The sequence below is a fragment of the Anguilla rostrata genome, chromosome 14, assembly GCF_018555375.3.
Source record: "Anguilla rostrata isolate EN2019 chromosome 14, ASM1855537v3, whole genome shotgun sequence".
Classification (NCBI taxonomy): Eukaryota; Metazoa; Chordata; class Actinopteri; order Anguilliformes; family Anguillidae; genus Anguilla; species Anguilla rostrata.
This window is the reverse complement of record NC_057946.1, coordinates 533,460-550,000: the sequence shown is the minus strand read 5'-3', so window position 1 is coordinate 550,000 and position 16,541 is coordinate 533,460. Positions and strand designations below refer to the sequence as shown.

Genomic DNA, 16,541 nt, shown 5'->3' with positions numbered 1-16,541 from the left:
ACGACCAGTTATATATGCTTGGAATTGCAACTTCAGGCTGAATGTAATGTTATGGTTATACACTTTGTTGTACGTCTGCCAAATGCCTGTAATGTAAATGTAATGTAATGTAAGACCAGCAGACATAGTGAGGCAGAGGACCAGGGTGGCCTAAAATGGCCGCTCATGACTGACTCTCTTCTCCTGCCCTCCCAGCGGCCTGGTGTTCGACAACTCCTTCGGTAACCTGCTGAAGGTGGACTCCCATGGCAACATCCTAATCTGTGTGCACGGGTTCAGATTTCTCAAAGGGTGAGTGAGCAACATGCTGCCAACTGGAGCGTGTTACAGCTGTGCTCAAATACGCACAAATGCACTCAAATGTGCTCAAATGTGCTCAAATGCTCTCAAATGTGCTCAAATGTGCTCAAATGCTCTCAAATGCACTCAAATGTGCTCAGATGCACTCAGTAATTTTACAGTAATGGGGATTTTCTTAAAAGATTTGTATGCTTGATTAATGTTGTCTTTTGGTCAAATATGGGAAATACAATTCCCTTCATGCAGCTTTATGCATTATGGGATTATGTTATGAAGTTATTGTTGTTTCTGCTGATGCCTGTGAAACTAGGCCCGTTTGTGTTGTTGGTACCTTTCTACTTATTTATTTGTTGTTATTGTTTTTGTTTGTTTTTTTACCTGTAGAATTTTTTGGTGCTCTGGTTATCTCCAGACATGTGCTTCTCAGAACGTAATGCAGAGGGAGGTCTATCCTTTCCAAACCACTATTAAATCAGCAGCAGCACTAATAAGCGTACCTTCTGTCTTTGTGGGGGTTGGCTTTCCCTGGAGTTTTCATCGCTGTCCGTTCTGTGTGAGAGACGAGGGGAGGAGGCGCGGTCTGAGGGAGTCGGGGTGCGAGAGGCATTTAGGAACGGGGGAAGAAAGAAGGCTGAATGGTAAAAGAAGTGCACTCGTTCATTTTTCAGCAGGCGAGAGGCAGAATGTGGAGTCACCGACTGCGCCCGCGAGCTGTCTCTCAGCTTAAAGCGGACAGCCTATTCAGCTGGCAAATATTTACGTGTATTTATATCCAGCACCTGGTGTTGTGGATTGAGGCACAAAAGCAGGCTCCTGTGGGGTGTGAGCGCATTGGAGAGCTCCGCAGGACACCCTGTAGTTATGAGATTACAGTTTCGGTGAGGACCACCGAGCGTGGATCAACATTTCAGCTCTGACCTCATCCCCCTTTTTACTTTTATTTTTTACATCATTGTCCTGTTTTATTTATGAACCTCCTGCCCCCCCTGCGCACGCGCACGCACACACACACACACACAGACACACACACAGACAACTGCCATTAAACCAAAAATAGACCGAAGCGATTCTGAAGCTTAAGAGTCGATCCTCAGATTATCTGCCTCGCCACTCCTTAGATCAACACCCTCAGAAATTGGAGCGTGGAAAAGTCCACCATCTTGGCTCCACCGGCTCATCCTCATGTGATGACTGACACGAGTGGTGTTGAGCTAAGCTGGATGATGAAGCTCAGGTCTTATGAAAGGGCTGCGTGGTGTGCTCTATTTATAAAATATCTTGGTTTCTGTAACCCTTGGACTCAGGTGGGTAGTTTAAGAGATGCTGGGGATCCCATTAGTTTAAATGACCCTAGGGTGTGAATGTGTGTGAAAGGTGTGTGCCCTGCGATGTAGTGGTGAACTGTCCAGAGTGTATTCCTGCCTGTCTTCAATGCATGCTGGGATAGGCTCTAGCACTTTCTGTAACCCTGCCCAGGAATAAGACAGGTAGATAGGTAAGACAGGTGTAGAATATGGATAGATGAATGAATGGATATATGGATGGATGGACAGATGGATGGAAGGATGGATGGATATATGGATGGATGGACGGATGGATGGACAGATGGATGGACAGACGGATGAATGGATGAATAGATGGATGATGGATATACGGATGGATGGATGAATAGATGGATGGATGGATGGATGGGGATCCCATTGAAGGTAGAGCTTGTTGGCCTCTCAGTGTGTTCATGCACATGGGTCTTTTAAAGCCAGCAGTGATGTCATTAACGTCCTGTCTCCCTCAGAGAGCAGATCGAGGACTATTACCCGAACAGGTTCATCCAGAGATACAACACTGAACGATTCTATATCCTCAACACACTCTTCAACCTCTCAGGTATCCTAACTGCTGTGTGCACCTTTATTCCAGCTCTCTGTGTTTTAAACCACCTTTTCATGCCCTGACACATCGCCACAAATGAAAGCACGTTGCCTAAATAAGTCCTATCGTTTCCTATCGTTTCTTTTTTTTGCCTATGGATAGGCCATTTTTTCACTCTTTCAAAGTTGAACTTGAATAGACTGCAGATGACCTTGATATGCTGTGCAAATTGTTTTTGTCTTGCTGTTAAATGCTTTTTTTGCACTGCAGGCTAAAGCCAAATAATGCATCTTCTACTATCCAAATTACCCGGTTCGCCAAGGTGAATAGTGAAAATTGCATTTATTAGACTTCAAAAAAATTCTTTATTCAAAAGAGAAACACATTACCAGAAACCACACACAATGTAAGATCATGACAGTTTCTTTCTGTCGAGAAAAGAGCACTGAAGCACAGTGTTGATTTTTCAGGTTTAAAAGTGACATCTTTCTGTTGCAGAAACCTACCTGTACGCCTGTCTCGTTGACTTTTTCACCAACTGCTCCAGATATGTAAAGTAAGTTCATTGTTCCTTATTCCCTGACACACTAAATGAAACAATTTCCCTTTTCTGGTTCACAAGGTTTCAGTTTGAGTTAAAAGTAGGAGTGTAGATGTTGCTCAAAGATGTTCCCAAGTTACCAGAGTCAGAGAATACAGTGTAATATGATTTGCTGACTTAAATGATCCGCCTTCTGGGCACACGAGCCAATGAGAGTGCGTAAAGATTACCGGCACGTCTGGAAGGTGCTCAGCATAGTGTTTGAGTATAAATGGAGTATTAGGGTTTGGGTGGCTTCAATTAGGGTTAAGGGCTCAAACTAGGGATAGGGTTAGGGTTAGGGTTAGGAAAACGGTAAGTCTGAGGGTTAAGGCGAGTTCACGGCTGTGTTCTGCAGCTTGAAGAACGGTTAGGACATGGATTTGTTTCTGATTTTGGACGTGCCAAAATCTTTCTCTAGTAGCATGGGTACCTATGACCATAAAAAGATGTAAAATATATGCATATTTTTTTCAGGGAAAACATGAACTCAAACATATTATTTTGCATTTGTATTATTGAATTTGTGGCACGGTGGTGCAGTGGGTAGCACTGTCACCTCACAGGAAGAAGGTCGTGGGTTTGAATCTCGGCTTGGGGCCTTTCTGTGTGGAGTTGGCATGTTCTCCCCATGTCCGCGTACTTCCTCCCACAGTCCAAAGACATGCAAGAAGGCTAACTGGACTCTAAATTGCCCATAGGTATGAGTGTGTGAGTGAATGGTTAGTGTGCCCTGCGATAGATTGACGGCCTGTCCAGGGTGTATTCCTGCCTCTGGTCCAATGCATGCTGGGATAGGCTCCAGCACTCCCCGCGACCCTGCTCAGGATAAGCCGGTATAAATAATGGATGGATGGATGGTTTATTGAATTCATGATCTTGACTTTGGGAACCAGAGTGCAGGCTGGAGGCTGTGCGGCAGGGCTGTCTAACTCCAGTCCTGGAGAGCCGTAGAATCTGTGGTTTCCTCTCCGTCAGCAGCCCCAGTGTATAATATAGGGGCCACACAGTGAGCTCAGTGCTGGGGGCCTCACAGTGAGCTCAGTGCTGGGGGCCTCACAGTGAGCTCAGTGCTGGGGGCCTCACAGTGAGCTCAGTGCTGGGGCCTCACAGTGAGCTCAGTGCTGGGGGCCTCACAGTGAGCTCAGTGCTGGGGGCCTCACAGTGAGCTCAGTGCTGGGGGCCTCACAGTGAGCTCAGTGCTGGGGGCCTCACAGTGAGCTCAGTGCTGGGGACTCACAGTGAGCTCAGTGCTGGGGGCCTCACAGTGAGCTCAGTGCTGGGGCCCTCACGGTGAGCTCAGTGCTGGGGCCTCACAGTGAGCTCAGTGCTGGGGCTCACAGTGAGCCATGGGGGCCTCACAGTGAGCTCAGTGCTGGGGCCCTCACAGTGAGCTCAGTGCTGGGGCCCTCACGGTGAGCTCAGTGCTGGGGACTCACAGTGAGCTCAGTGCTGGGGGCCTCACAGTGAGCTCAGTGCTGGGGGCCTCACAGTGAGCTCAGTGCTGGGGACTCACAGTGAGCTCAGTGCTGGGGCCTCACAGTGAGCTCAGTGCTGGGGCCTCACAGTGAGCTCAGTGCTGCTGGTCCAGCACAAACTCGGCATCTCTCTGTGTTTCTGTGTGCAGCTGGCAGACGGGATACAAACACGGCGACCTCTTCATGTCCTTCAAAAGCATGTTCCAGGACGTGCGTGACGCCATGGACTACATGCACGAGACCGTGAGTTTCAGTTGAACACATTCAGTTTGGTTATTAAATATGATCCTCATTAGGGGTTTTCGGGGCTGTGTTGATGTTGCTCCCCGTATGATCCATTAATACCCGGGAGCTGCAGAATGCTGAGTTTTTATTCTGCTCGTAAACATGCTTTTGACTGATCCTGATCCGGACTGAAACATTTTGGCCTTTTGCTCGTCCTGCAGGGCACTTTGAAGAAGAAGACGCTGCGGAACATGGAGAAGTACATTGTCAGAGATGTAAGATACGGTTTCATTATCACATGGGTCCTCATTGACTGTCACATGCTTGTAAAGTTCAATCACACATTCAGAACATTGGACTCTAGTGGTTGAATAGTGTTACTGCATCCCTTTCGTGTGAGCAGGATTCCATGCTATATAAATAATGTAATGTATTTTAATGTAATGTGATGTGATGTAATGTATTGTAATGTGATGTAATGAGTTCCCTCTTCTCTCTCTCAGGAACGTCTCCCGCTCCTCCTCACTCGAATCAAAGAGGTGGCCAAAGTGTTCCTGGCTACCAACAGTGACTACAGCTACACAGAGGTGAACTGCTGTGTGTGTGTGTGTGTGTGTGTGTGCGTGTGTGTTGTAGTTGTGTAAATGTATGTGGGAAAGTTCCACTTGTAACATTACAGGCGCTAGTGACCAACAGAACCTGTAGTGATTTGGCACCCCCTGCTGGCTACTCTGCACTTACATGTAGGCAGTGCTTTTGTATTTTACTTGTCAAATTATTAACTGAAGCCTCAGAACAGGTGTCTTTACTCAGGAGCTGTAACCCAGGTCCTCTTTGTTTCCCTAAGCTACTGATGACACTCATTTTGACCTGCTTTCTGGGGTTTGAATTGGTTTCTGATTTTAGGGGAAAAGAAAAACTAGCAGACCTCTCCAGGGTTCGAGGTACAGACTCCTTCAGAAGGTTGGCTTTCTGATCCAATCACTGCACCTGCTGATTTCTCCCATTAACACACCTTCACCCAGAGAGGAGGGACTAACTAGTGAAATCAGCAGGTGCAGTGATTGTTTGGAATGGAAACCTGCATGCTCTCAGCCCTCCATGGCACATGATCGGACACCACTGCTCTAAATGATGTTGCATGGGTTTGGTGCCCCCTGGTGGCTGAGCTTTTCACTTGCTAGTGGAAAGGATTACCAACTTCTAATGCTTCTGTTAGTTACAGTGTGTAAACCAGATACGTCTTTTGTAGATTCAGATGAAAGATTAGATTTCCACATAAAATACAGATCTAATCATATACACCAATCATTCTGAGGGTAAGACAGAACATATCTGATCATGTTTTTTGATTGCTTAGAGAGTGCATACAGTACTGGGAAGAGCCTGCTGTATGTTAAGTTGAAAAGGGTGTTGGTGTCACTGCCAATGCGATCAGTGAAAGTAGTGAATATCTTTTATTTGTCCATTTGTCCAGCCTTGTTAAAACTGTTCCGCTGTGGTTCAGAGGCCATTTTAGCTTTCCAGTCTCACTCTTTTTTTTTTTTTTTTGCCAGGCCATCATGGAATACCTGTTAGACTTCCCTCAGTTCCACAAGGTAAGCGACAGAGCGTATCACTTTAAACCTGAGGGTTTGCTATTTCAGAGACAGACACAAAAAAGATATCACATACGAATAATAATAATAATAATAATAATAATAATAATAATAATAATAATAAACCCCATTTCTGTATTTCAGCCCGGGACACCCAAGCGCTCTTGGCGCTCCTACTTCGACCTGATCGTCGTGGATACCAGGAAGCCTTTGTTCTTTGCTGGTGGGACTGTGCTGAGGCAGGTGGACACGGTAAGGCTGATTGGTCGATTTCTGGCTGACCCCGCCCACCGTGCCAACAGAATGTTGCGCATTGATAGAGATGGGGGGAGGGGAAACACGCTAAAATGTGTCTGGCCACTCTGCACAAAAAATGTCATTAATTTGATAAAGAACGCACCCCAGGCCCTGCACGTACGGGATGCTCTGTACAAGAGCAAGGCAGTATGGGTAACCCTACTGCTCACAGATTAATCCAAATGAATTCGCTTTTTGGGGGCTAACACCTGTGTGCTGTTAATCGTTCGTTTTCCATCACTAAACGAGGTGTGTATTTTTGGCTCCAGGACACAGGGAAGCTGAGAATTGGGACATACACAGGGGGTCTAAAGCACGGGACAGTGTACTCTGGAGGTAAGGACACACTCTTAGTGTATTCTATAAGTACACACTGCCAGTCACACACTCTTAGTGTATTCTATAAGTACACACTGCCAGTCACACACTCTTAGTGTATTCTATAAGTACACACTGCCAGTCACACACTCTTAGTGTACTCTATAAGTACTCACTGCCAGTCACACACTCTTAGTGTACTCTATGAATACACACTGCCAGTCACACACTCAACATGGCTCTCTCCTGGCTCCAGGTTCCTCGGACATGGTGTGTGATCTCCTGGACGTGAAGGGTAAGGACATCCTGTATGTGGGGGACCACATTTTCGGGGACATCCTGAAGTCGAAGAAGCGGCAGGGCTGGAAGACGTGCCTGGTGGTGCCAGAGCTGGCGAAGGAGCTGCAGGTGTGGACGGAGAATAGCTGTGAGTCCCATTAACCGGACCCATTTTCCTCTTTCATCACTCAGTACTGGGCTCATCCCCACAGACCCATTTTCCTCTTTCATCACTCAGTACTGGGCTCATCCCCACGAACGCCATTTTCCTCTTTCATCACTCAGTACTGGGCTCATCCCCACAGACCCATTTTCCTCTTTCATCACTCAGTACTGGGCTTATCCCCACGAACGCCATTTTCCTCTTTCATCACTCAGTACTGGGCTCATCCCCACAGACGCCATTTTCCTCTTTCATCACTCAGTACTGGGCTTATCCCCACGAACGCCATTTTCCTCTTTCATCACTCAGTACTGGGCTCATCCCCACAAACGCCATTTTCCTCTTTCATCACTCAGTACTGGGCTCATCCCCACAGACGCCATTTTCCTCTTTCATCACTCAGTACTGGGCTTATCCCCACGAACGCCATTTTCCTCTTTCATCACTCAGTACTGGGCTCATCCCCACAAACGCCATTTTCCTCTTTCATCACTCAGTACTGGGCTTATCCCCACGAACGCCATTTTCCTCTTTCATCACTCAGTACTGGGCTCATCCCCACAAACGCCATTTTCCTCTTTCATCACTCAGTACTGGGCTCATCCCCACAAACGCCATTTTCCTCTTTCATCACTCAGTACTGGGCTCATCCCCACAGACCCATTTTCCTCTTTCATCACTCAGTACTGGGCTCGTCCCCGTGGACGCCATTTTCTTCTTTCATCACTCAGTACTGGGCTCATCCCCACGAACGCCATTTTCCTCTTTCATCACTCAGTACTGGGCTCATCCCCACAGACCCATTTTCCTCTTTCATCACTCAGTACTGGGCTCATCCCCACGGACGCCATTTTCCTCTTTCATCACTCAGTACTGGGCTCATCCCCACAGACCCATTTTCCTCTTTCATCACTCAGTACTGGGCTCATCCCCACGAACGCCATTTTCCTCTTTCATCACTCAGTACTGGGCTCGTCCCCACGGACGCCATTTTCCTCTTTCATCACTCAGTACTGGGCTCGTCCCCACGGACGCCATTTTCCTCTTTCATCACTCAGTACTGGGCTCATCCCCACGGACGCCATTTTCCTCTTTCATCACTGGACACTGACTTTATGAGCCAGGCTCACAGACAGAGGTTAAGCCGAAACTAAATTTTATTCTGTATGGAGCTTCTCCATTTAGTCCAGGGCTAGGCTTAATCTGTGTCTGTGAAAGCGGACCCACAGGAGTGAGTGGCCACAGGAGTCAGAGGGCTTGTGTGTCTGCTTGTGTCTTAATCATAAACACACACACAAGTAGCTCCTGTAGCAGGAGAAAAGTTCCAGTAATAAAGCCAAATACCTGTGGCCCCCACAGACATACTGTGTTGTCAGACTCTGTTTGTGGTTCTAGTTGCTAGATTCTAGTTCCAGCCAACCTCATGAACAATTAAGGCTGTTGAAAAAATGTTCTTTAAACATACTTTAGCACAATGCAGTTTTTTTTAAATATGACAAGTTATTAAAAAATGACAGGTTTACTTTAAGCATTACTTTAAGCAAGGGACTTTTCTTGAGCAGTGTGTGACATTTTGCCCTCTGTCTGTCTCCCGGTGTCCTCACAGATCTGTTTGAGGAGCTGAAGAACCTCGATATTTATTTAGCCAAGATGTACAAGTAAGTGCACAGTGCCCCCTGCTGCGGCAGCCTCTTCACTTCTGAAGTTTGATTTTTTATTTTCATATCTCTAGATGTCTTAAAAAATCTGCAGACCCCTGGGGGGTCCATGAATGCAATGACCATATATGGGTTTTGGAAAATATTTCAAAATATGAAACCCTTTTTACCTCATGATGGGGGCTTCCTGGATGGCTTTGCGCCTGGGTGGGGGGTCCCTGCATTTTTCAGGGTGGCCGGGTGGTGGAATAGGAAACTGGGCGTGTCATGTGGGAGGCTGCGGGTTCTAATTTCAGCTGTAGCACTGCCACTGTACCGCTAAGCCCTGTACTCAAGCAAAACTCTGTAAAACATGTGCTAATGTATAACTGCCCCCCCCTCCATGCACCTGTCAGGCACCTGGACAGTGGCAGCAAGGTGTGTCCAGACATCAACACCATCCAGGCAGAGATCAAGGTATGCCCCCCCCCCCCATATACACACACACACCTGTTACACCTATAGCACTGCTTACTGTTATAGCTAATGTGCTAGTTATCATCATAGATATAATGATCTAGTTGCCATAGCAACAGCTCCAGTTACCACTGCAGCGATGGGTGTAGTTGCTGGTGAAAACCATCAGGACTTCAGAATCTCGTATATGCTGCATATCTTGTGATGGTGACGTTGTGTTTGATGTGCATGTGTGTGTGTGTGTGTATGTGCGTGCGTGCGTACGTGTGGGTGCGTGTATGTGCGTGCGTGCGTGTGTGCGTGCGTGCGTATATGCGTGCGTGTCGATAGCTGCGTGGTGCGTGGCGTGTGTGTGCGTATGCGGCGTGCGTGTGTGTGCGTGCGGCGTGTGTGTGCGTGCATGTGTGTGTGTGCGTGTGCGTGTGTGCTGTGCTGTTGTCGTGCGTTGTGTGTGGTGCTGCGTGCGCGGTGTGTGTGCGTATATGCGCGTGTTTGTGTGTGCGTGCGTGCGTGTGTGGCGTTTGGCGTAAGCGTGTTGTGTGTGTGCGTGCATGCTGTGTGGCATTGCGTGTGTGCGTGTGCGTGGCGTGCGTGTGTGTGTCGTGTGTGCTGCGTGTGTGCGTGCGTGTGTGTGTGTGGTGGTGCTGTGCTGTGTGCGTGTGGTGTGCGTGTGCGTGCGTGTGGTGTGCGTGTGGTGTGCGTGTGCGTGTGTGTGTGGTCGGCGTGTGTGCGTGTGTGTGCGTGCGTGCGTATATGCGCGTGCGTGTTGCGTGTGTGCGTGCGTGCGGCTGGTTGATATGCGTGGTGTGTGTGGGGGCGTTGTGCGTGCGGTGTGTGCGAATGCGTGTGTGTGTGGGCGTGTGTGTGTGCGTGTGCGTGTGTGTGTGCGTGGTGTGTGTGTGTGCGGTGTGGTGTGGTGTGTGTGTGCGTGTGTGTGTGTGCGTGTGCGTGTGTGTGTGTGCGTCCCGGTGCAGAAGCTCACGCGGGGGATGGACATGTGCTACGGGATGATGGGGAGTCTGATGCGCTGCGGCTCGCGCCAGACGCTCTTCGCCAGTCAGCTGATGCGCTACGCCGACCTGTACACCGAGTCCTGCCTCAGCCTGCTCTACTACCCCTTCAACTACCTGTTCAGAGCCCCGCCCCTGCTGGTGAGCCCCGCCCCTCTGTCTCTCTCTCTCTCAACCTGCTCTACTACCCCTTCAACTACCTGTTCAGAGCCCCGCCCATGCTGGTGAGCCCCGCCCCCTCTCTCTCTCTCTCTCTCTGTACCTCGGAATTAGTTCAGTACCCAAAAGCCTTTAGGGGATTAGTTCAGTACCCAAAAGTCTTTAGGGGATTAGTTCACTACCCAAAAGCCTTTAGGGGATTAGTTCAGTACCCAAAAGTCTTTAGGGGATTAGTTCAGTACCCAAAAGCCTTTAGGGGATTAGTTCAGTACCCAAAACCCTTTAGGGGATTAGTTCAGTACCCAAAACCCTTTAGGGGATTAGTTCAGTACCTACTGGGATTAGGATTGGCGGTGTAAAAGTGCGAATGAGAGTACAGCAGTCTGGGTCTGATGTTCCCTACAGATGCCCCATGAGTCCGCTCTGGAACACTGTCCGCTCGACCTCAACTTGTCTGAACTGTCCGTGGCCAACCATGTACTGAAGGTCACAGATGCCAAGGTTTCGTATTTTTCCTGTTGAATGAATGAATGAATGAATTTATTTGATAATTTAAAAACGAGATTTCATAAAACTGCATAGGAGACAGTAATCCTTTAAAAACTGTCGAGGATAGAAACACAAGAAAGCCAGCATGCTCATTTCCATTGTGGTCCTCTAACAAAGTTTTTTTTATAAGAGAAACATAAAAGAGACTTTAATTATTGAGGGTTTGCAAACAGACAATGTAGGCAATCGGCTGCTCATCCTTAATTTTATAACAAACTAATAACATTTGTTTAGCACAGCTAAACAAATGTTGGTCACATGGCTAGAGCTGAGCAGTGTCAGTGGGTTGAGGATGCGTCTCAGTGACTATCCCTGTAAATGTTTACTGAATTGAAAGATTCATGTCAAATGCAGGGCATTGTCTTCCAACGACCCAATACTGAAATGTCTAACTTAGCTGTGTAGGAAATGAGTTGCTGAATGTGAACTATACGTAATTTTTAGCTGTATTTTGTGAGAAAATTGCAGATATTATTAGCACTTGTTCAGAGAAGAGCCTGGATGATTTAATTTCTCTTTCTTTTTTTCTGTCTTTGCACAGGAGGAAGTAGAAAGCAATGACAGGAAATGACACGAGCATGGAGGTGGCGCCCATCAGTGTTCTGTAGACCGTGTCTGCGTGTGTTTGTGTCTGCAGAAACAGAATGAAACTGTGGGTGTGAGAGAGAGGGAGAGGAGAGAGAGAGAGAGAGAGAGAGAGAGAAAGACAGCTTTCCAGCATCCCACAGATCGTCTCCATCATCAGCAATGTGCAGAGTGTGGGGGGGAGGGGGGTGAGTGATGTACACACAGCCCATAATGTCCTGCGTTTCCCTGGGGACGTATGGGTGCCTGTGCACACGATGCGCAGGTTTTTTTATAGAGTAGCTTGATTTCAACGCATAACTCAGTTAAAATTGATTGAAATAGTGACCAATACTTTTTTTTTTTTTAAATGGTCGTTCCACATTTTGTTGCTACGTTTCTGTCTGGCCAGTTCTATCGCCTCAAATATTATCTTTTTTTTCTCTGTTTTGGGCCGAACTCACCTGTGTAGCATTAGCCAGATTTAAGTGTGTTCATTAGTGAATAACGAACTTCATGTATAATTCTGGGGTTTGAATACATAGAAGAGTCGCTGATTGTCAGAGATTGACCTCTTCCTGTTGCCTTGGCGATGCTGTGTATGCATCCCACTCATTCAGGTCATACTGAGCGTGACGACCAGCCCACACGCATGTGCGTCAGCGCACCAATGGCAGCACCTCACCCTCAGATCCGAGCCTGTCCATACAGGGACACGAGCAGGCTGCTCTTCATGACCTTATGAGGATGTCAGGTCACAGAAATGATTGGGTTTGTGTTAGGGTTAGGGTTAGGGTTCGGGTTAGGGTTAGGGTTAACCCAGAAATAGATTCCACCCTCTCTCTTGCCTACTCCTGACCTAATGTGGGTTGTTCATAAACTCATGAATATGTAAAATAGTTCAGTAATGTAGGTTATGTTTGTCCTCACTACCACTACACTCTCTATTGGGCACTTCCATTGCAGTTAAGTGTGCATTCTGTTGGAGTGTTACATATTTATTTCCCTTTAACAGTCCATTCACACATCCACCATCATCGCCACCACCATCATAGTATTTAGTCAGTGCGTGTGTGCGTTTTATCTGTGGGAGTTTCAGTTTAAAAGTATAGTTTTTTTTATTTATTTTGCCTTTCATAAAATGAGCCATTCCCCCAGATTGGTTTTCTTCTGTGAGGCATCTCATGTGAAGATTGGTTGGGTGGTGGGCGGCACGTTGTGGGGGTGCTGACTCATTGGTAGTTTGGCAGCGCATTAGTTTGGGGGCGGAACTGTAGATTAGAATGTACTGTTCTCCTCCAGCTCAGGGGGTCTTCAGTGTGGCGCATGAGTCATTTGGCGGAAACCATTCATACCGTTTCGCGACAGCCTTTGAAGGTAAACGCCAGTCAAAACGGAAACGTTTGACCCTGTGCCTTGGTTACCGTGGTGACAGCTGCTGCCTGTGACTGGCTTGTTTTAAGTTTCAGTTTGTGTGCAAAAGAAACTCAAGCAGCTGCATTAGAACGTCATAAATGTAGAAGCCGTGCTACTCATTCCACAGTCATTTAAGGAATTTAAATTATTTCTGATGGTAAAATGTTCTGGCCACCAATATTATGATGAAAAAGCAGATCAGTTATAAACATGAAGATCTCCCTTTAATATCACATTGTCCTAAATGCCTTTATTATATGTGGACTGAGTGCATTGAAATTGTGGCCATATTGTGGTTAAGCAACATTTGCATTTTTTGTGGTGCAGTAGGTACTGTAGGTTTGTATTGTTCATTTAGATGTCAGTTGTTTATCAAAGCAGTAAACAGGAAATAAGTTTCTGTTAGAGGACATTTTCTTTTTTAACTACAGCAGTTATGATTGGATGCTGATCCTGTCACTGTGGGTTGGTGTGTCAGTTATGATTGGATGCTGATCCTGTTGCTGTGGGTGGATGTGTCAGTTATGACTGGATGCTGATTCTGTCACTGTGGGTTAGTGTGTCAGTTATGATTGGATGCTGATTCTGTCGCTGTGAGTTAGTGTGTCAGTTATGATTGGATGCTGATTCTGTCGCTGTGGGTGGATGTGTCAGTTATGATTGGATGCTGATTCTGTCGCTGTGGGTGGGTGTGTCAGTTAAGATTGGATGCTGATTCTGTCGCTGTGGGTGGATGTGTCAGTTATGATTGGATGCTGATCCTGTCCCTGTGGGTTGGTGTGTCCGTTATGATTGGATGCTGATCCTGTCGCTGTGGGTTGGTGTGTCCATGCCTCAGTCACAGATGTGTCATCTGGGGGAGTGGTTATGTTTGCATTCACAGAGATTAGGAAGGTACCCATTGATTATCTTCTAAATTTTATATAGATATTAGATAATATAGATTTTTATATATATAAGCTTTTGGCTTAATTTGGGGAGTGATGGGGAGATTGTTTTTTATGATATTTGGTAAGTAATTGTGACTTTTAGAAGAGTGATTTTTTTTATTGATCCTGCATTGTTCCTATAACTTTGCTGTGAAGTGTTCAAGAGGGCATGTTCTGCTCCTCCCTCTAACCGTTGGGCTGTGGTCTTACTGTTATGTAGCACGCTATATGACAAAGCATTTTTCAGAGAATGGTCCAGGTCAAATGGAAGATCAAAGTATGGAGTATACTACTAGATCAGAATGAGCTTTAATCAAGGTTTGAGCAAAATGTTCATATTTGAAATAAAACTTGTCACTGTGAAACTCTAAATCTAAATCAGAGTCCGTATATATGGGCAAAACATGAGTAACAGTGTACTTTTGAGTCTAGATTGGCCAAACACCTTGCTTAGGGTGGCATTTCCCAATGTCTCCACAGTGTGAACAGTTACATACAGTTCTGCCTGTTTTTATTATTGTCATGCATCCTAGAAAGATAGCTGCCTGAGAAACTATAGCAGTGGTAACCAACCCTGTTCCTGCAGGTCTACTATCCTGTGGGTTTTCACTCCAAACCCAACAAAGCACACCTCTTTCAACAGCTAGAGCAGGGCTGTCCAACCCTGTTCCTGGATATCTGATGTCCTGTAGGCTTTCACTCCAACCCCAACAAACTACACCTTACTCAACAGCTAGAGCAGGGCGTCCCAACCCTGTTCCTGGAGATCTACCGTCCTCTAGGTTTTCACTCCAACACTAACAAAGCATACCTCATTCAACAGCTAGAGCAGGGCTGTCCAACCCTGTTCCTGGAGATCTACCATCCTGTCGGTTTTCACTCCAACACTAACAAACCATACCTCACTCAACAGCTAGAACAGGGCTGCCCAACACTGTTCCTGGAGATAAATTTGTCCTGTAGGCTTTCACTTCAACCCCAACAAAGCACACCTCATTCTACAGCTAGAGATCTCTATGAGCTGCTAATTAGTAGTCTGCTGTGCCAAATAAGGGTTGAAATGAAAGCCTACAGCATCTTAGACATCCAGCAACAGGGATAGTTGCCACTGGGCTATAGAGGTGTAACTGATAGCAAAGGGGCAAGCAAAGTGTTGTTGTTATTAGACTATAATGTCTGACCAGAAACAGCAACATTTGAAAAGCGCATCTCGTTAGTTTTTATTTTGGTGTCTGTAACAATAGTGTTTCTGGAAAAAAAAAAGTTTTGTCTTGTTAGGAGGGATACATTTGTCAGTGCCTTATATACCAGGCTCATTGCACTATAGAATCCCATGTTGTAGTGTCTAGCGACACGCTCATGGTCTGGAGTTTATTCCTGTGTGCCCCGGTGTGTCCCTGGGGTGGGGGGGGGGTATTTCCTTCGCTCTGATTCCATCTCTTCACTGGAACTCCTCCGGTCGAATAGGCAGCTGCCGTCCGCCGGCACCACGTCTGCCTAACTGCGCAGCTCTGCTTTTGGACTACGGGGTGAAAAAAGCCCCCTTTTGGGGGAGAACATGAGCTGGTCTGCGCTCTCCCAAACTGAAGGAGGGAGTCCGACAGGCCAGTGACTACAACTGAGCGATCCAGCTTCTTAGTTCAAATTTCACACTTTCATGAGGACACTGATAATATGTGGCCTTTTTATGTAAATATGAATAATGTGTTAGTTGTGATATTTAATGTTTGACAGGCCATTAAAATGTACAGTATGTGTATTAATAAAGATGGAAGATGACTATGCCTTGGCTGTGTGTGGGAATTCTGGGCTGGATGTGTGTTATTTTTAAAGATAAACGTGAAGCATTCTGAGCGTGAACAGCCCTGGGTATGTCTGCAAATCTTTTGAAGCTTCCACACTTCACACTTTCACAAAAGCTGAAATTTATATGCGTATTATCTTATGATTTATACCCAGTGTACCGATGGGATTAGTGGATGTTGCTTTTAAAGCCATTTCAAGTAATTTGTATGCAATGTGATAAAATGTAATAAAATTTGACAAATTAATGATGACTGGTAACAGAAATGCTGATGTACAAGGGGAAGATCCAGGGAACTACAGGCCCATTAGTTTACCCAATCCCGTGTATAATTTTAGAATTTTTAATTTGTGCTACATTTAAACTGGCTGTTTCAATTTCAATTCAAGTGACATAATCCAATTTATTTTACATAACACTGCTCAACATCTCAATCACAAAATCCAATGGCTTCTTTGTACCAGGTTTGTACACCCAAGTGCAGATCTTAGGTTCAGCAGCAGAAGAAAATAAAATCTTAATTTTAACTGTTGGGTTTTTCTTTGTTGTCTACTGTCTGCTTTTTGACAAATGACACAGGTGTATGTGTTACCTCAGCTAACTTTGAATTACATGAGTGTCATGTCAGCATGCAGCTACTTTAAGGAGGACAGTTAGGCAAAAAAAACTGTATATTAGAACATGGAATTCCATCTGCAATGTAGACATCGCCTTTGTTATTCCAGATTCCCCCCATAAAAGAACAGCACACTATCACAACATAGACAATATGACTTCAACAGGGAAAGTATTTGCTTAACAATCCAGCAGGACTTCTTCAGTGATCCTACGACATGTTCTAACTCACACTGAACTTATTATATCATTGGGTTTTAAAAAAAGCATTAGA

General features: G+C 46.0%; 1 protein-coding gene across 5 annotated transcripts in view; it reads left to right on the top strand.

Annotated features, from left to right (window-relative positions):
- Positions 1-16,179, top strand: part of LOC135238963 (cytosolic purine 5'-nucleotidase-like) — a 27,330-nt gene extending 11,151 nt beyond the window's left edge. For 2 of the 5 annotated variants that reach the window (XM_064307193.1, XM_064307195.1), the window contains 15 exons: positions 196-291; positions 2,093-2,184; positions 2,668-2,725; positions 4,377-4,470; positions 4,674-4,727; positions 4,956-5,039; positions 6,009-6,050; positions 6,195-6,302; positions 6,617-6,683; positions 6,922-7,092; positions 8,714-8,765; positions 9,161-9,221; positions 10,196-10,372; positions 10,796-10,891; positions 11,481-16,179. In XM_064307193.1, coding sequence (XP_064163263.1) covers positions 196-291; positions 2,093-2,184; positions 2,668-2,725; positions 4,377-4,470; positions 4,674-4,727; positions 4,956-5,039; positions 6,009-6,050; positions 6,195-6,302; positions 6,617-6,683; positions 6,922-7,092; positions 8,714-8,765; positions 9,161-9,221; positions 10,196-10,372; positions 10,796-10,891; positions 11,481-11,510 — 1,282 coding nt within the window. In that variant the 3' untranslated portion in view covers positions 11,511-16,179. Of the gene's footprint in view, positions 1-195; positions 292-2,092; positions 2,185-2,667; positions 2,726-4,376; positions 4,471-4,673; positions 4,728-4,955; positions 5,040-6,008; positions 6,303-6,616; positions 6,684-6,921; positions 7,093-8,713; positions 8,766-9,160; positions 9,222-10,195; positions 10,373-10,795; positions 10,892-11,480 lie in introns of all 5 variants that reach the window. The other 3 variants (XR_010325233.1, XM_064307191.1, XM_064307194.1) reach the window with 3 other exon arrangements.
- The last annotated feature ends 362 nt before the right edge of the window (positions 16,180-16,541 follow it).